Source organism: Neofelis nebulosa, chromosome 7, assembly GCF_028018385.1.
Source record: "Neofelis nebulosa isolate mNeoNeb1 chromosome 7, mNeoNeb1.pri, whole genome shotgun sequence".
Lineage (NCBI taxonomy): Eukaryota > Metazoa > Chordata > Mammalia > Carnivora > Felidae > Neofelis > Neofelis nebulosa.
In genome coordinates this window covers 835,001-854,556 of record NC_080788.1, presented here as the reverse complement: position 1 = coordinate 854,556, position 19,556 = coordinate 835,001, and the positions used below count along the sequence as shown (strand labels likewise).

The window sequence follows — 19,556 nt, the reverse complement described above, 5'->3', positions numbered from 1 at the left end:
CCGGATGTCGACCAGGCCTGGGTTTCCGCCGTGGGGCTCAGGATCACACGAGGGATTCTCGGATGAGCAGGTATCCTGTACCCTGACCTCCTCCTGGCCCTTCCAGGGGGCCCGTCTACACCAGAGGCCCCTCGGCTCCCTGACATGAGCCTCCGGCAAAGACCCTCCTCATCCCTCTGCTGGCGAGCAGCGTCTCTCCCCGGGCACCTGCCCGCTCCGGGGCCTCCCCCGGGCAAGGCTCCTGCGGCCCCCGCCCCTGTCCCTACCCCCATCTGAGTAGTGCGAGCCCCTCCTCCCTCTCCCTCGTCGTCGGAATGCACACTATCCCCCCGCAGCACATTCTCTATGTGGACCCCTCAGGTCTCCGTCCCACCCTCCCGCCCCTGCTAGAACGTACGTGCCAGGAGGGTGAAATGCTGTTTGGGGCACGACTTTATGCCCACAGCCCAGGGTTCGTGCACACGGCAGACACTCAATAAATCTTGAGTGGAAGGAGATTAATCAGCACAGAACTTCACCAAAACACAAGTGGCCTCCATGAGGGAGAGGGAACTAACATTTAGTTCCACTGCCCAGCTAATAATGGTGGCTGGGCTGAGGACGTCGGCCAGGGCAGAGACTGGAGGTTGGGGGCGAGGGGCCGGGAAGTCTGAGGTCTCCTCCCCTATCCACCACCCCCCCCCCCCCCCCCCCCCCCCCCCCGCTCACTACTAATGCGACCAGGTGTCCGCCCCAGAGTCAGGAAGGACAGCCGGCCAGAGGCGGCAGTAGGGCTCCTGTGCGGCGGGCGGCGGGGAGGGCAGGGACTCAGGCAAACGAGCGGGGCGCGCGGACATAGGGGCGTGTGGGCGGTCCGCACTCTGCTCCCAGGGGGTGCTGGCCACGATGCAGGGCGGCCTGAAGCAGCCCGGCCAGGGGAAGGGGCCCAAAGAGGTGGGGGACAGCCAGGCCCTGGCCAAGCTGCAGGAGCTGGCCTGGACGCGGTTCACGGAGACGCAGGCACCCCTCATGCTGCACGACGGAGCCCTGCCCCCCTGGTTTCACGGATTCGTCACCCGCAAGTAAGGCTGCCCCGTCCACATGCCCAGCAAGACCCACAGGCGCTTGGGGCCACTAGAGTGGTCTGGGGGCCCTGGGACAAGCCTGGGTCCTGGGTCCGCTCCTGGGGGCAGGGCGGGGGGCACGCCGGCCCCCACTCTGACCGAGAGGCAGGCGCAGGGTGAGTGCAGACCGGGCCCAGAGAACCGGGTGAGTGACCGGGGGCCGTGTCACCCGTCCCCCAACCAGAACACTGCTCATAAGGAGGCCGACAGAGCCATCTGGGGTGGGGGTCGTCCCGGGCAAACCTGGACGTGCCCTCACTCTGGAATAAAGGCTGCGGTGTGGGATCTGCAAGCTGCCAGAGCAGGAAAGGAGGGACAGCAGTCCAGCCTGGCCGTCCCACAGCACACACCGGCCAGCAGCAGCCCTCGGGGGTCCCGACTCAACTTAGTCCTCTGCGGTCCCCGTCTTGAAATGCTTACTTTTTGAGCAAGGGGACCCACGCTTTCTTTTTTAATTTTTTTTTTTTTTTTTTTTTTTTTTTTTTAACGTTTATTTATTTTTGAGACAGAGAGAGACAGAGCATGAACGGGGGAGGGTCTGAGAGAGAGGGAGACACAGAATCGGAAACAGGCTCCAGGCTCCGAGCCATCAGCCCAGAGCCTGACGCGGGGCTCGAACTCACGGACCGCGAGATCGTGACCTGGCTGAAGTCGGACGCTTAACCGACTGCGCCACCCAGGCGCCCCTCTTTTTTAATTTTTTTAAACGTTTATTTTTTGAGAGAGAGACAGAGCATGAACAGGGGAGGGTCAGAGAGAGGGAGACACAGAACCTGAAACAGGCTCCAGGCTCCGAGCTGTCCGCACAGAGCCCGACGCGGGGCTCGAACTCACGGACCGCGAGATCGTGACCTGAGCGCACGTCGGATGCTTAACTGACGGAGCCCCCAGGCACCCCGGGGCTCCGCATTTTCCTTCAGCGCTGGGCTGGGTAAAACCTGCAGTAGGCCTTCACAGAGTAGGTACTCGGTATCTGGGGAGCAATGGTCTACCTACTGCCAAGACAGAAGATAGCTGGAATTTTCCACCACGTCTCCAAAATACTTGGCACCGTTCAGGAATACCCAGAGCTGCCTAGGGCTGGAAGGGACATGCAGGGGAGACGAGGACCTAGGGGTTGCTGTTGTGACCAGGCTCCAGACATAATAGCACCTCCTCCCTGCAGAAACTTCTTGTGCAGTGCACAACGTGCACAACGGTACAGAGTGGTCCCGTGGCAGGGAGCTCCCCGAAACTAAAGATCTCTAGCTATATGGATTCATTCTTACCACAGAGCCATTCAGGTGCAGAGTGGGTGGCCAGGGTCAGCGGCTATTGTGCCTGCCAGTGAGGCTGCAGTGGAGGGTGGTGCATGGCGGTGGGGGCGGTGGGGGCGGAACTCCAACCCAGCCCAAGAGTAAGTCTTGAGTTTGCCTGACTGAGCCGGGACAGAGCTCAGTCCCAGCCGAAGGTCTGGGAGAGCCTTCTTCAGAGGGTTGGAGGGGTGTGCGCTGGGTCTGGAGCCCAAGGGCATGGCCAGCAGGGACTCTGAGGCAGGCCCGGGGCCAGCCAGCCGGAAGGGCACAGGCCCCGGTTAACTGCACATCCTCTGCCCAGGCAGACGGAGAAGCTGCTTGGGGACAAAGCTCTGGGCTCCTTCCTCATCCGCCTCAGCGACCGGGCCACCAGCTACATATTGTCCTACAGGTAGGAGAGGAGCCGTCTGTGAGGCCCCCGCAACGCGGCCATGCAGATAATCACAGGGGTCCGACAGGCCACAGGGCTCGGCTTTCCCTGGGCGCGGGTCTCCCACCCTGTCCGCCGATCACAGGCTCAGCGGACGTTTCCTGAGCAGCACTGGCCCTAGGAGGCAGCCCCGGCCTTCAAAGGGAGCGGACTGGGAGCAGGAGAGAGCGTCCCCTGGGGGGGGGCTGGGGGGCTTCCCGGAAGTGAAGCTTGAGCCATCTGCCAGGGATGAAAGAGGGTACGATGGGAGTCCAGGAGGGCCTTTCCAGCCGATGGGGCCACACGTGCAAAGGTACAGGGGCAGGGGAGACTGCGGGCTTGGGGGAGGCGCGGTGGCCGGGGTGGCAGGGCGCAGGCTCCTGTGGAGGGGGGCTCGCACGGTTCGAGGGCTCTCCGGCCAGCCTGCGCGGGGAGGCCCAAGCGCCCTGTGAGATGATGAGGGCTGGGCTACGGTACAGGAGAGGGGGTAGGACAGCCAGGATGGAGCGGAGATGGTGACATCAGACCCGGTCCGGAGAGGAGGTTGGGTGGGGGAAGGCAGGAAGAGAGAAGTCCCCTCCCCCGGTCAGGAAGGGGGGCCAGGGCTCCAGGGCCAACCTCAGAGGCCTGGGATCAGATTCAAAATTATCGCCTGCTCAGACCGCTGCACCTCAGATCCTAACCTTGCCTCTGCGCCTCTGTTTCTTCATCTGTAAAATGGGAACATTGTAGTATCTTCTTTGTAGGATTGCCGAACGTGTTGGATGAGTTTATACGTTGAACAGTGCTTGGAACATCGTAAGGACTAAATAAACATCAGTCATTATTAAGACACTATTATTCTACGTGCCCAGTACTACGCTAAGTACTTTGAAACACGTGAGCTCAGCAGTTTTCAAATGTCTTTTTAGCATCAAGGCTCTTTTTTCCAAACATGATCTTTGGTGGACTCAGCTCTGGGAATGGATCGATCCGCGGAGCACCACACGGTCCAGAAACAGTCCCACACATTCAGTCACCTGATGTACAGCAGTTCTGTGGGGAAGGCAGTAAGTGGTGGGGAAGCAACTAGATATCCAGCCAGAAAGCAAGGGCCCGCCCATCCCACACTGCATGCAAAAAACTAATTCTAGACGGATCACAGATCCCGGTGAGAAAAGCAAAATAGTACACTTCTCTTTTTTGTAAGTTTATTTATTTATTTTGAGAGAAAGAGCTTGTGTGAGCGAGCAGGGGAGGGGCAGAGGGAGAGGGAGACAGAGAGAGAGAGAGAGAGAATCCCAAGCAGGCTCCATGATTTCAACACAGAGCCCAACATGGGGCTCAAACTCACAAACCATGAGATCATGACCTGAGCCCAAATCATGAGTTGGACGCTCACCCGACTGAGCCACCCAGGTGCCCCAAAACAGTACGATCCTAAAAGAAAACGGGAAACTTTTTCAAGACTTGGAGAAAGGCAAACAATTCTTAAGACACAAAGCTACTAACCATAAAAGAGAAGGTTGATAAATCAGATTTCTTTAAAACTGAGTCTTTTGTTAATCAAAAGATGTCGTTAAGTGAATAAGGGACAAACCAGGGTGTTGGAGAAGTTATGTATCGTATTACATGTATCTAACAAAGGACTCGTACCGGAATATATCAAGAGCTCCCGCAAATCAATAAGACGAAGACAATATGATAAAGGCAAAAGACTTGACAGGCGCTTCACAAAAGAGGATACGCCAAGGACCATAATGTGTCGGCATTCAGCAGCATCAGTGACAGGGAGATACAAATGGAACCCACAACGAAGGGCTACAAGGGAAGGACAGGGGTGCTGGCCCCACCAGCATACTCCTTGGTGTGTTCCCAGCATAAGTGAGCGCACACGTTCGCCAAAACACACGTAAAACAACGTCCACGGCAGCTGTATGTATAGCACCCCCAATCTGGAAAGGACCCAAACGTCCACCAGCATAATGGGTAGATTGTGGATCTTTTCATTAAATGGAATACTACACATCGGTGGGGGAGGAAGGAAGCTAATTCCACCCGGACATGAATCAATCTCAAAGATACCATGTTGAGTCAAAGAAGAAAAACTGATTCCATTTATGTGAAGTTCTACGACCCGCAAACTGATCTCTGACGGCGGGGTCGGGGCCCAGGCTGGAAGGGGGCAGGAGGGGGTCTCTGGGGAGCTGGGCGTGTTTCCGGTTTTGCTCTGGGTGCCGGTCCCTTGGGCGTGTTCATGTGTGGAAATCCGTCGCTGCCCACGGTTGGGACATGGGTGTGTGTCGCTGTAGAATTATCCTTCCATGAAAGAGGACAGGAGGGGGCCAGGGTTTTACAGGCTGGATTGGGGGTGGGGCCGGAGCCCCATCTTTACAGCGGGGATGGGAGGGGGGGGGACGGACAAGTGAGGCTGAGTGTGTGTGTGCCCAGTATCGGACCTTGTCTTGTTTTAAGACTTTGTCCATCACAGAACTTCTGGTATTGATTTTAATTTTCTAGAATATTGCCTTACTGGTTATTTTGATTACGGAGCTTTGTGGTGACTCTTCAAATTCTGCACCCCAGTGAGTGCCCCCCCCCCCCCCCCCCCCCCCGCTGCTGGAGCAGGCTCAGGCACTCTCCAGGGGTGCAGACCCTGCAGGCCACCTGCCAGGCTGGGCGGTCTGTGCTGGAGCCCCCGCCCCGCACCCTCGGGGGCCCTGAGTCCCTGCCCTGAAGCCCCCACCCCGCGCCCTCCCGGCCCACAGCCCCAGGTCACATGTGCTTGTGTTGCAGGGGCAGTGACCGCTGTCTGCACTTTGTCATCAACCAGCTCCCCGACCGGCGCTACCTCGTCTCGGGGGACACGTGCAGCCACGGCACGCTGGCCGAGCTTGTGCGCCATTACCAGGAGGTCCAGTTTGAGCCTTTTGGGGAGACCCTGTCTGCTGCCTGCCCCCGGGTACGCACCCCTCTCCTCCTGAGTGGGGGTGGTGGGGCAGGGCGCCCAGGCCTGGGGTGTCCACTGCGGGGGCACATGAGTGCACTCGCCTTCCCCACTCACTGCCATCCAGGGGCACTCGGTGCCGGCTCGGGGTCCCTATTTGGAAAGGGGAGACCGAGGCAGCATCCCACCTGAGGTCAGGGGCCTGGTGAGCACATGGCAATCTCCGGCAGGAGGCTGGAGGCCGGCCAGGGGTGCGTGACCACACGCCTGCTGTGCCCCCACCACCCCAGCCGGAGGACAGCGATCTGTACGATGCCATCACCCCTGGCCTGGAAAATCCGCCTGCCACGGCGTCCGCCCCGAGGGGCCCAGTCGACGCTGCCAGCCCCTGCCCCTGTCCAAAGCCACCCGTGTCCTTCCTCCACACAAAGAAGAACCTGGACGTGAGTTCCTGCAGCTTCTCTGAGGACAAACGCATGGCGGTGAGGAGCCTCTCGGGGCGGGGCTGTGCCCGTGTCCCCAGGCCCAGCCCTTGGGCTGCGGGGTGTGAGAGCCAGGCCCGGAGCAGTGCGGGCTCACCCACGCCAGGGCCTGCCTCCGGCCAGCCGGATGTGTTCAAGCCTCGGATGGGTCTTTCTAGCTGTGTGCCTCAGTTTACCATTCCTAAGGTCCCCTGAGGCTTGAATGAGAAAATGAGTAAGAAATGCCCGAAAGGAGGCCCCTGGGGGGCTCAGTCAGTTGAGCATCTGACTTTGGCTCAGGTCGAGATCTCACGGTTGGTGGGTTTTTGAGCCCCGCATCTGGCCCTGTGCTGTCAGTGCAGAACCTGCTTGGGATCCTCTCTCTCTCTCTCCCTCTCTCTCTGCCCTTCCCCCTCCCCTCTCTCTCGAAAATATTTTTAAAAATTTATATACAAAAAAAATGCCTGAAAATTCCTCTAAACTGTAGGGGAGGTGCCTTTACCTCCTGAGAGGGGCTCAGGGAGGTTTTCCTCCTACACAGATCACAGCACACCCCAGGCCTGAGGCCTTCCCCAGGGTCCATGGGGGCCTCAGCAGGGCTCCTGCACCCCCCCCCCCACCTTCTCGCTCTTGTCCACCCTCACTGGCCTGTGGATCTTCCCCGATCACACCAACCTCGCTCCTACCTCAGGGCCTTTGCACTTGCTGTGCCCTTGCCGCAATGTCCTTCCTGCAGATGCCTGCAGCTCGCACTCCATTCCCTGCTTGCATGCCATCTTTCCAGAAAGCCCAGAGACTGCCCTGCCCACCCGTCATTGTGCCCATCCCATTACCCTGCCTCACTCTTCTTCGTCCCACCGATCCTGACCCGACAGTCGATCATCTCGTGGCCTGTTATCGTGAGTCAGTCGTATTAGATGACGTAACAGGGTGGGTCGTTGCCCGTCTCCCAGCTTAGAGTGGGAATGCTCGCCACGAAGTCCTTGGCACCTGGGACAGTGTGTGGCACACAGTTTGCTCAGTAAACGTTGGTGGAATAAATACCCAAATGACGGACTCGGGGGTGGTCTGTTCTAGAGGGAGGGAGCGGCGCGTGAGTGGGCTCAGGGGCTCTGAGGGACCAGTGGACCACCGTGCAGGGAGGACAGGGCAGGACGAGTCTGGGCGTCGACGGCAGGCCTCGGATGCCAAGGCAGAGGCCAGACTCAGGAGTACGGGGTCGGCGGGGACCTGAATGGCGACGAACGCCGACACACAGCGGGTAGGCCGAGCCAGTGCGGGGCTCTCAGCTTGTCCGAGACAGTCTTCCGCTCACCTGAGGGCATCTTAGCGACAAGGCCACCTGCAAGACGCCCGGTTTCTTTTCTGTCTCCCCAGGTCCCTGTCAGGGTGCCTCCCCTCCCTGAGAGGAGTGCCCTCCTTCTGGACGAGTCTCTCGGAAGCCCCAACGACATCATCTACTCAGACCTGAGGAAGACGGACCAGGCACGGCCAGGCCTGGGCGCGGAGGTGTCCAGCAGGCACGGCCCGGGCCCAGTTGGCAGCCTGGCTTGCTCCCCAGGCGAGGGGCCCCCGAGGAGACGCTCGGATGGAGGCCGGGACAGGCCTGACGGCCCAGGGCCCGCCCTCTCCGGGGTGAGCCGGGACGGGGTCCTGTGGTGCCTCCCACTTCCCGGGGCCACCTCCCGGCCCCCCCTTCTGAGGCCCTAGGATCCTCTGCTGCCACCTGGAGCCAGGCATCTCCAACGCTGAGCCACAGGGCTCAGCCCTGCTCCCAGGACAGCCCGGCAGACGCCCACGAGCTCCTACAGACGGCAGGTCCCCCACCAGAGCCCGGCGACGTGCCAGACCAAGAAGGCGGCACCCGGGCACCGGCCCCAGTTTGCTGGGGCAGCTCAGCCGGGCCCCCACGTCCTGGAACGGGCGCCCCGTCCAGCAAGCTGCCAGGATCCACAGTCTACGGTTACAGGAGCCTCTCGGGGGCCCCGGGGCTCCCCGAGCCCAGAAACACCTGTGAACAAATCCCAGCAGCCAGGAGCAAGGAGACCAGACGGACACACAAGGTGGGCTCCGTGGTGGGAGGGGGTGGCCGCCAGCCCCTGCTGGTGAGAGGGACCTGTGGCCCTCACGTGTGAGCAGCTCAGGTCACTGCGACTGCCCAGAGGGACCCAGGGTTTTCCAGCTCTGTCATATGCTCACAGGTGCTCGGTTTGAATGTAAGGTGGGGGGTCTCTGGGCCCTTCCGAGGTCCTCCTCTACAGACCAGGTTTCCCTGTCCAGGCCACTGCCGGGGTCTCAGAGCCTGTGAGAGGTAGATTGGGAGCTGTGCCCCCCACCCCCACCCCCACCCCACATATCCTGGGACCCAGGGCACCCAGGGCGGGGCCCTGACTCTCCCGGGACCACAGACCCTGCCAGTGGGCAGGCCCTCTAGGAATCCCGTGGCAGCCCCCCCACCCCCACCCCTGCAAAGTCCCACACCCTCTCTGGTCCCTGTTGGTGCCACAGACACCCCCCCACCACCCCCCTCCCCCGGGTACTGGCCTGGCCGCACCCCAGCTCTGGGAGACCCCTTCCTCCCCTCAGCCACAAGGGACAGACCCTTCATCCAGAACCGGGGACTGCAGGTGGGATTTGGGGCACCGTGCGGCCTTCCCTGGGCTGGGGGCCCAGTCTGCAATCAGCAGGCCGTGCCGGGCCTCCCCCTGTCCAGGGGCCCTGGGCTCCAGCATCTTCTCCCTCTTTGCAGCCCGACAAGCACCGGAGGATCCTCTTCACAGACAAGAAGCACAGAGCCGGAGGAGTGCCTGCCGGGGGGCTTCCCGGGGAGCCCGCGGCCCACCCCCGCCTCCCCAGCGCCGCCCACTGGCCCCAAGAGGGGGGAAGGCCCGGGAGGTGGGGGACTGACCACAGGTAGGGTCAGCACCCCCATCCCCAAGGGGAGCACCCTGAGGCCTGGGCTCGCTGACCGGCCCGCCCCTCCCCCCACCCCGCTGACCGTCACCGAGCACGCGGCCAGCCCTGCGCTGGGGAGGCCGTTCTGTCGGGCTGAGCAAGGCCACGCGGTGGTTCCTGAGACCCAAGCCGGTTCCCTCCTGTGGCCCCGTCAGCAGAAAGGGGTGGCCGGCCGGAGCCACGCCAGGGAAGCCCTGGCCCGAGGCAACAGTTCTGACCCTGGAGGGCCGGGCTCCCGGCGGCAGCCCCCCTTGGCCCTTCTCTGCCCCCCGCCCATCCCAGCCAGATCATGCAGGCCGGGCAGCCCTGACCCAAGCCCTTCCGGGCACGGACAGGAAATCCCAGGCCCGGAGGGGAGCGGGAGGCTGCCTGACATGACGCTGACAGCCTGCGCACACACCCCCATAAAGCAGGCCGGGCCCGGCTGGCTGCGGGGCTCAGCCCGGGTGCACGCCTGGGCCACCCTCACCTGCCCTCTGCCTCCGGCCGGTCTTGGCCTCTCCGGCTAGTTCTCAGACCTCTCCCCTGAGACCCAGACCCGACGGGCGGCCCGACCGGGCGATCGCCTCTGGACGCAGGCGCTCCTGTCTCCCGCTCTCCCTGGGTCCCCGCCCACAGGGTCCCTCTTCCCCACGCGTCCCCCTCGTGTAAGACTGAGCAGGCGGCGGAGGCAGAAAGCCGACTGACCCTCCCCAGAGGGAGTGCCGTGGCCCCCGCCCGTGTCCCCAAGCTGGCTCAGGCCACGCCTGTGGACTGTGGCGGCCTGTGCCGCTGAGAGGCCCCCTCCAGGGGCCTTGTAGGACAAGGGTACAGCCAGCAGCCCTGTTCAGACACGTGGTTAGCAAACGCTCCATAAATTGTCACTGGAACGACCACTGTCATGAGGGAAATGGACACGGTTGTCACCTTGGGGATCTGGGGCACCAATGTGTTTTCCTCCCAAAGGCACAAAGGTTGAAATAAAAGTTCCTGCCCAAAGCCGGAGGGCAACACTTGACCCTGAGGTGACGCGCTGGCCGTGGGACTTCAAGGGTCAGGAGAAAGGGGCCACCGAGCACGTCCTAATGATGGCAGGCAGAGCACAGGGACACAAAAGTGCTTTACTCCCAGAAGTTCACCAGTGTGTGGACAGCACGCACCAGTGAGGATTCTGTCTCGGGGAATTCTGTCTCGGTGCCCAGCGCCGGGGACAGGGATGGAGCCCTCTGCCCAGCGTCCACACAGCTTCGCACTGGGTTCTGGAGAAAGACCGCGCAGCTCATAAAACCTTGGTCTCTTTCATTTTTCACTTTGCCCTGGGGGACCAGGACGCCTGCCCAGCACCGGGACGCATCCGTATCCCCTGCCCCGCGAGGCCTGTGCCTTCCCCCCTCGGTGCAGCCATTTCCGGTGGGGAGAGGATGAGGGTCTGGGGAGCTCGAGGGGGACGGAGGAGGGCCTGTGGTGGGGTCTGGGAAGGGCCCTGCCCTCACACCCCCCTTCCCTGGTTAAGGATTTTTTGCTGAAAGGGCCAAGGAAATGTTGGTATGACCCCAGAGGCCATAGCGTCTTGTCCGGGCAGCTTGGAGGTCACTTGTGTAGACAGCAGAGCCAGAGGGTCAGCTTCTGGGCCCCGCACCCTCAGCAGTGTCCTCAGATCCGGATGTGGAAGGTGCTAGAAAGAGAGGAGGGCTGTCTGGGTGAGGGCCCCTCGGTGGAACGCCAACAGGCCCCTGGCCCGTGCTGGACGGTCCCTTAGGGAGGGTGCAGAGGACACAACTGAGCAACTCCAAGGACAGGCGGAAAGCTGGACACCCAGCTGTCCCCGGGACCCCAGCCCCCAGCCACGGCCGCAGGGCCACACCTGAGGAAGTCGGGGGCCTTGGCGATCATGTCCTCAAAGTCGGCGAAGCCCAGCTTGCCGTCCCCGTCCAGGTCGGCCTCCTCGATGACCTTGTCGCACACGAGCACCACCTCGTCCTCGTCCAGCTCAGACTTGGTGAGCCGGGCCAGCGTCCGCGTTAGGTCCTCCTTGCAGATGAAGTTGTCTGTGTTGAAGTCTGGGGGCGGGTGGAGGTGCTCAGGCCAGGGGTCCCGCCCGGCACCCCTCGGCCCTCAGCCCGTTCACACTCCGGGGCCCCCGGAACCCTGTGCCCGGCCGACGGGGGCCAAGGGGGCACAAGACGGACGCCACATCCGCCAAGTCAACATCTATGACCCTGTCGAGTCCCCACAATGTCCACAGGTACAAACCTGGTCTGAGACGCCTCAGAGTCTGAATCTGAGGCTTGTGGGGACACCAGGACCTCCCGGCCGCACCCCACAGCAGGCCCTGTGTCCCCCCCCCCACCCTCCCCCCCCCGGAGCGGAGGAAACTGAGGCCCAGAAAGGCCAAGTGACCGAATCCAGGTCTGAGGGTGGCTTGGAGGGGGAACTGGCCGCCAGCCGAGCCTGTTGGCCAGTAAGCACACCCTTCCCTAAGCTGCACCCTGCAGCCTCCCGCAGGTGCCCCACCCCCCGCCCCCCTGCACCGCCCGGCACCACGGGCATCAGGACTCAGAAGCCCTTCGGAGGGAGGCCCAGGCTGGCCATTGCGCACAGAACCGGGCACACGGTTTGATTCTGCTGCCCACAGCACAGCCGCACAGCTCAGAGAGGCATGTGATCACGGCAGTGACCCCGACATGTGCCCCAGTCTCCAGCCTAGCTCCCAGATGTCTGCCCTTCTTCCGCCCAGACTGTCCCCCACTTGTCTGTCCTGCAAATTCCCGTTGGTCCTTCAAGTTTCAGCTCAAACACCACCTTCAGGGGGCTTTCTAGACCTCCGGGCTCCTCCTGCTGAGCCCCCTGCACGGGCCGCACCCAGACGCTGACGGTGATGAAGAGTGTGGCTGCTGGGGGGACACCACGTGCTCCGCCTCATGCCCCCCCCCTCACCTCCCACCAAACACAAGCTGATTGGCAGGTCCAGCAGAGTCCCCATTGTGCAAGGATGAAGCACTGGGGTCCTGCAGTGACATCCCCCGGTCAGCACTGGACCCCAGCGTCTCGCCGCGTGCCCACAGCACCGCCTCTGGGACAGGCAGGGGTGGGACTCATCTCCGCCCCACAGGGGCGCCCAGCAAGCCCTGTGCAGATGTGCGGGCTGCTGGCTGGATTCCTGTGCCCGTTTCACATGCACAAGCTGAGGCGGGGGTGGGGGGGGTGACCCTTGCCGGAAGTCAGGCCCTGATTCTCCCCAGCACCAAACCCCCTCTGTCCGGAAGCAGGGCAGCAAGGGACCTGCCCCTCCTGCCCGGCTGCGCCCCCACCCCCCGGCTGGCAGACAACAGCCTTCCCCGGGAGCGATGTCGGGGCCCTGGGACTGGAGGGTAGACGAGCTGCGGTCTTTCTGATGTGCGCACACAGGGGTGCATGCGTGGACCCAGACCAGGCCTCTGAAATGGACAAGCTGACTACAACAAAGTGAAAAAGCCTGAGAGGCCCGGGAGCCACCAGCTGATCAAAGGTGCTGGGACAGGAGGTCTGCCCACGGCTCCTCTGGTCCACGATGGGTCCCAGCCCTTCCCTGGGCCTCAGAGTTCCCTGAGGACTGAGGACCACCGGCCCTGGGCAGGCCCAGCTCATGAGGTTCTCTCCTCTGGGGGTCCAGCGCCCTCTGGTGGCCGTGTGACCACGGTCATAGGCGGGGCTGGGGTGAGAAGTCAGGCCGCCCACCTCCACCTCCAGGGGGTGGGGGTGGGGGGGCCTGGGAACCTCCCTGCCTGGCAGAGGCGCCCTCCCCCGCCCCTGGTCTCCAGTTCACACCTCTAGGACGCCCAGTGACCTCTCCAGAGCCCAGAACTGTCCTGCCCTACCTGGAATCCTGCAGTGGACCCGTAGTCCTGGGCACCAGATTCAGACTCCTTGGCTGGCTCCTCACAGCCTGTCCTGTGACCTCCCTGGGCTCACACCACCTGGGTGCGTCTCACCTCCCCAAGCCTGGCACGTCCTTGTCATTCCCTCCACTGGGCACGCCCACCCCCACTTGTCCTATCCAGGGACACCCCCCTGCCCCCAGGGAACCAGGACCTCCCTCCCCCCCAGGACCCCTGGTGTCCTCACACACTATCTGTCCCCACAGGTCAGGCACTCTCCCGGGGTCCCTGAGCACCCCACCACCAGCAGCGCACAGCCCGAGGGGAGCACCCCCACCACCAGCACGCAGCCCCTGAGGGGAGCACCCCCACCACCAGCACGCAGCCCCTGAGGGGAGCACCCCCACCACCAGCACTCAGCCCCTGAGGGGAGCACCCCCACCACCAGCACGCAGCCCCTGAGGGGAGCACCCCCACCACCAGCACTCAGCCCCTGAGGGGAGCACCCCCACCACCAGCAGCGCACAGCCCGAGGGGAGCACCCCCACCACCAGCACGCAGCCCCTGAGGGGAGCACCCCCACCACCAGCACACAGCCCCTGAGGGGAGCACCCCCACCACCAGCACGCAGCCCCTGAGGGGAGCACCCCCACCACCAGCACGCAGCCCCTGAGGGGAGCACCCCCACCACCAGCACGCAGCCCCTGAGGGGAGCACCCCCACCACCAGCACGCAGCCCCTGAGGGGAGCACCCCCACCACCAGCACGCAGCCCCTGAGGGGAGCACCCCCACCACCAGCACGCAGCCCCTGAGGGGAGCACCCCCACCACCAGCACGCAGCCCCTGAGGGGAGCACCCCCACCACCAGCACGCAGCCCCTGAGGGGAGCACCCCCACCACCAGCAGCGCACAGCCCGAGGGGAGCACCCCCACCACCAGCACGCAGCCCCTGAGGGGAGCACCCCCACCACCAGCACACAGCCCCTGAGGGGAGCACCCCCACCACCAGCACGCAGCCCCTGAGGGGAGCACCCCCACCACCAGCACGCAGCCCCTGAGGGGAGCACCCCCACCACCAGCACGCAGCCCCTGAGGGGAGCACCCCCACCACCAGCACGCAGCCCCTGAGGGGAGCACCCCCACCACCAGCACGCAGCCCCTGAGGGGAGCACCCCCACCACCAGCACGCAGCCCCTGAGGGGAGCACCCCCACCACCAGCACGCAGCCCCTGAGGGGAGCACCCCCACCACCAGCACGCAGCCCCTGAGGGGAGCACCCCCACCACCAGCACCCAGCCCCTGAGGGGAGCACCCCCACCACCAGCACGCAGCCCCTGAGGGGAGCACCCCCACCACCAGCACACAGCCCCTGAGGGGAGCACCCCCACCACCAGCACGCAGCCCCTGAGGGGAGCACCCCCACCACCAGCACGCAGCCCCTGAGGGGAGCACCCCCACCACCAGCACGCAGCCCCTGAGGGGAGCACCCCCACCACCAGCACGCAGCCCCTGAGGGGAGCACCCCCACCACCAGCACTCAGCCCCTGAGGGGAGCACCCCCACCAACAGCACGCAGTCCCTGAGGGGAGCACCACCACCAGCACACAGTTCCCGAGGGGAGCACCTCCACCACTAGCACGCAGTCTGAGGGGAGCACCCTCCACACCAGCAGCCCCCGAGGGGACCACCCCCAATACCAGCAGCCCCCAAGGGGAGCACCCCCACCACCAGCACACAGTCCCCGAGGGGAGCACCCCCAACACCAGCATGCAGCCCCTGAGGGGAGCACCCCCACCACCAGCACACAGTCCCTGAGGGGAGCACCCCCACCTCCAGCACTCAGCCCCTGAGGGGAGCACCCCCACCACCAGCACACAGTCCCTGAGGGGAGCACCCCCACCACCAGCACACAGCCCCTGAGGGGAGCACCCCCACCACGAGCACTCAGCCCGAGGGGAGCACTCCCACCACCAGCACTCAGCCCGAGGGGAGCACCCCCACCACTAGCACGCAGCCCGAGGGGAGCATCCTCCACACCAGCAGCCCCCGAGGGGAGCACCCCCAATACCAGCGGCCTCCAAGGGGAGCACCCCCACCACCAGCACATAGTCCCTGAGGGGAGCACCCCCAACACCAGCACGCAGCCCCTGAGGGGAGCACTCCCACCACCAGCATGCAGCCCCTGAGGGGAGCACCCCCACTACCAGCACTCAGCCTGAGGGGAGCACCCCCACCACTAGCTCGCAGCCCGAGGGGAGCACCCCCACCACCAGCACGCAGCCCCTGAGGGGAGCACCCCCACCACCAGCACTCAGCCGCAGGGGAGCACCCCCACCACCAGCACTCAGCCTGAGGGGAGCACCCCCACCACTAGCACGCAGCCCGAGGGGAGCACCTCCACCACTAGCACGCAGCCCGAGGGGAGCACCGTCCACACCAGCAGCCCCCGAAGGGAGCACCCCCAATACCAGCAGCCTCCAAGGGGAGTACCCCCACCACCAGCACACAGTCCCTGAGGGGAGCCCCCCCAACACCAGCAGCCCCCGAGGGGAGCACCCCCACCACCAGCACGCAGCCCGAGGGCCCTACCGTAGATCTTGAAGGCATAGTTTGCCTTGAGCTCGCGGGGAGCCGACTCACAGAGCACGGAGAACATGTCCACAAAGTCGTTGAAGGTGAGGTTGCCCTCGCCATCCTCTGAAAAAGCCTCTACGATCCTTTCCTTGAAGGGGTTCTCCTGGAGGAAACAGCCACAGTGGTTGTGTGGGTGCAGGGTGACCCTGGACGATGACCTGACCCCGAGCAACCCTCCACCCCGTCCCACCCGCAAAGTGGGAACCACCACACCTGCGTGACTGGTTTGTGAGGGCAGACAAAGCACGGAAGGTGTGGATGCCAGTCCAGGCACCGCACTTCGTGTCCCACCCATCGCTCAGACCTGCACGGAGCAGGGCCAAAGTGTGCTCCCCACTGCCCCAAGGGGTGCACAGGGGTGCCTGCCACCATGGGGAGGAGAAGAGGAGGCCCAGGGCGCAGGCAGCCCTTGGCTATGTGAGGTCAGGCCAGGGTCCTGCCGCGCAGAAGTGGGGCCCCAAAGGCTCGGAGAAATGAGCCCGGACAGTCAGACCCCGGGCCTCTATCAGCTCCAGGGGGCCCCTCCTCCGGGGAGCCACACCCGACTCCTCCCTCTGATCCCAGGTCTCTGGGGGCTCATGTTTCCTGGAGCCCCCACTCCGTGCTGACCCCAGGAGGCTCTGGAACAGCCGAGGGGCTGCTGCCAGACTGCCCACCCCTCCAGGGACCCTCTGAGCCGTGGCCAGGCCGGTGCCTCACTACCCCTTGGGACAGAGGCGTCGGAGTAGATGCCACGTGGTGCCCTGACCCCGGGAACACACACCCAAGGGCTGGCAGGGGGCTGCTGGCAGAGTTGCACAGCTGTGGGGCGTTGTGCCCCGAAAGCCAACCTTCCCTACTGCGGGACTGCCCTCGACGTACTACAGGCAAGGAGCTCGTGAAATGAAACCTTCGTGTCAAATACCCATGTGGTGTGGCGTCCAGCAGGTACAGCCTCACCTGGGAACATGCTGCAAAACAGAATCTTAGTGCCCACCTGCTGGCCCAGACCGGCTGACCTTGACCTGCCGGCCCTGACCTGCTGACCCACACCTGCTGGCCCTGACCTCCTGACCTTGACCTGCTGACCCACACCTGCTGGCTCAGACCTGCTGACCCACACATGCCGACTCTGACCTGCTGGCCCTGACCCTGACCTTCTGACCTTGACCTGCTGCCCCAGACCTGCTGCCCCATACCTGGTGGCTCTGACCTGCTGACCCTGACCCTGACCTCCTGACATTGACCTGCTGGCCCAGACCTCCTAGCCCTGACCTGCTGACCCACACCTGCTGGCTCTGACCTGCTGGCTCAGACCTGCTGGCCCTGACCCTGACCTCCTGACCTTGACCTGCTGGCCCTGACCTGCTGACCCACACCTGCTGGCTCTGACCTGATGGCCCTGACACTGACCTCCTGGCCCAGACCTGCTGACCTTGACTTGCTGGCTCAGACCTGCTGACCCTGACCTGCTGGCCTTGATCTGTTGGCCCTGACCTGCTTACCCAGACCTGCTGGCCCAGATCTTCTGACCTTGACCCGCTGACCCTGACCTCCTGGCCCAGACCTGCTGACCCTGACAAGATCTGCAGGCAGCCCTGTGCACGTTCAAGTCTGAGAAGTGATGGTGTGGATAGCCGTGCTACAGAGGCTAGTGCCAGACAGGGAGACAGAGGAATCTAGAAAAGCAGACATAAGGTCGGCCATGCACAGATGACCAGCCGTGTCACAAAGGGGCAAGCAGGTGATACAGACTATAGGGCAGCACTGACCACCCGTATGCAGTCCCCACACGTGTGGCTCATTTATTCAGAGAGTACAGGGGAGGAAACAGGCAGAGAGAGGTCCAGTGATCCTCTCAGGACCACACAGCCACCAAGGGCGGAGCCGGCTTCCACCAGGTCTGGGTGCCTCCGCTGCCTGCCCCCCAGCCCACCTGCCCAGGAGCAGCGGCCTCTGTCGTACCCGGAGCTCTGGCATCTGGATGATGAGGCTCATGGGCACATGGACGATGGGGCTCTTCCTATAGTCCATGGGGACGAGGTTGGGGGCCAGCTCGTAGAACCGTGCGTGCAACCTGCGAGGGAGGCAGAGGGAAAGAGCTGGGCGGGGGGGAGGGGTGGGGGGGTGTGTGCATCCCCTGAGTCCCCCTCGGCCGATGCTGCCCCACCTGCACCCAGCCCCCCGCTCCACACAGGCCCCATTGCCTTGCTCTGAGCGCAGGAAGTGGGGCCTGGGAGGGGGGGCAGCAGGCCCCCATGCTGATAACCGGGTCGTGTCCCCCACCCCCAGGTCTCCGTGTTCCCTCTCTGGGCCCCATAAAGGCCTTCTGTATGCCAGCGGTGTCGCCCCATTAATTCTGCCCCTGGCTGTGCACACAGGTGAGCTGCGCCCCCAGCTCTCAGCGTGGCAAACCGAGGCCTGAAGAGGTTAAGAGCCGTCTGTCCAGGCCCACACAACTGGAAGTACAAGGGACGTGGCTGGAACGAAGGCCTGGAGATCCAGGGCATTTACCCCTCCTCCCCAGTCCTTAAGCTGTCGAGCCCCGGCCGTTTGCTGCTGGGTCCCAAGCAGGCTCTGAGGGTTGGGTCTCTGGAATAGCCGCCGGCAGCACTCACGCCCACAGGCAGGCCCTGCCAGGGCCCCAGTCACTCCCACCTCCCACCCTGCCGGCAGCCCAGTCAGTGCTCAGGTGGCCCCAGGACACAAGCTGGCCTGAACGACTCGAGGACCTTCCAGGGTGTGGGACCTCCTGCCCCTAGCTCCCGGGGAGGCCCATCCTCCGTTATTCAGTCCTCTTCTGCCCCTAACATCTGGGAGAATAGCCCCCAAGTCCCGCCCCACACAAATGCAGCTCAGGTCAGATGAAATCGTGTCCAAGACGTGCTGCCAGATGGGGGAATGAGTTCAGGGGGCACCGACCAGGGGCTGAGGCGGGTGACCCACCCAAGGGGGTGCCTAGGACTCTTGGGAATTGGACTAAAGCATCCCCAGAGCCCCCGCCCTGCCTGGCCCACTCCCCTAAAGCCAGTGTTCTAAGTGGCTGGCCCACTGACACACCCCAGGCGCCCGCAACAGGCCCGCAGCCCTCTCGGGCCAAGCACTTTACTACCTGCCCGGTGCACACGTAACACCAGCCCCGTTTAGCGAGTCCTCACTCTGTGCCAGGCTCTGGGTCGATTCCCCCGTGTGGATGACTCAGTTTAATCCCTCAACCACCCTGGGAGGCGGATGCTGGTGTCTCTCTCAGGCCGCCCTGGCTCGCATGGGCGGGGTGAACGCAGAGCAAAACGCCATGAGGCCACTCCCCCAGACACAAGTCCCCACGAACGTCCAGAATCGCACAGAAGCGCCACCACTGGGAAACACAGGGCTGGAGGGAAATCCCAAAGCCCGACCCTCGTCAGCAGATACCCGAGTGACAGCATGGGGCCAGGACTCTCCGCCAGGGGCATTCAAGGCCTATCTTTGCTCTCGCTCCGAGTTGAGGAAAAACCTGTCCTTGTTTACTGTCCCCAAACACAGAACCAGCACTTGCATAGCACAATTTACATAGCTGGTTTCATGTACTTGACAAACGTGCTAAACTTCTGTTACATTTCACCCTGCCCTTGACCTTTGACATGTGGGGTGTGATGCTGGGTGCCGTGGGCATTGCCCTCCACCTCCAAAGGCATGTAGGGTGGCCGCAGCACGAGCCACACGGCAGACTGAGGTCGGACCCCCACGGACCTCCCTATCAGCGAATGGGGGCTGTCCTGCTGTCCTCACACTTGCGGGGTCAGGGAGGATGGCATTAGCAAGGCCACCTGGCCCTCAGCTGCCTGCCCGCCAGGGGCACCCCACCAGGGAGGTGGGGAGAGGGCCGAGTGCTGGCAGATTGGGGTGTCCCCTGGGGCGGGAGGGCCGACTCCTGCCCTGACGCCAGGACTAAGGTGACCCTGCTATTTTATTTAC

The 19,556-nt window shown here is 63.6% G+C and overlaps 2 protein-coding genes across 5 annotated transcripts in view; one reads left to right on the top strand and one right to left on the bottom strand.

Annotated features, from left to right (window-relative positions):
* Positions 1-833: 833 nt before the first annotated feature.
* Positions 834-10,146, top strand: SH2D7 (SH2 domain containing 7). Its single transcript, XM_058736309.1, is given in 7 exon segments — positions 834-1,061; positions 2,700-2,789; positions 5,583-5,748; positions 6,024-6,215; positions 7,572-7,839; positions 7,842-8,257; positions 8,944-10,146. Coding segments are annotated over 7 exon segments (1,476 nt in total). The 5' UTR covers positions 834-885; the 3' UTR covers positions 9,112-10,146.
* An 84-nt stretch (positions 10,147-10,230) lies between these two features.
* Positions 10,231-19,556, bottom strand: part of CIB2 (calcium and integrin binding family member 2) — a 22,950-nt gene continuing 13,624 nt past the window's right edge. For 3 of the 4 annotated variants that reach the window (XM_058736312.1, XM_058736313.1, XM_058736314.1), the window contains 4 exons: positions 17,565-17,676; positions 15,576-15,723; positions 10,993-11,188; positions 10,231-10,803 (listed from right to left, as the gene is read on the bottom strand). In XM_058736312.1, the coding sequence (XP_058592295.1) occupies positions 10,782-10,803; positions 10,993-11,188; positions 15,576-15,723; positions 17,565-17,633 (435 nt within the window). In that variant the 5' untranslated portion in view covers positions 17,634-17,676 and the 3' untranslated portion in view covers positions 10,231-10,781. The remainder of the gene's footprint in view (positions 10,804-10,992; positions 11,189-15,575; positions 15,724-17,564; positions 17,677-19,556) is intronic. The other variant, XM_058736315.1, reaches the window with a different exon arrangement.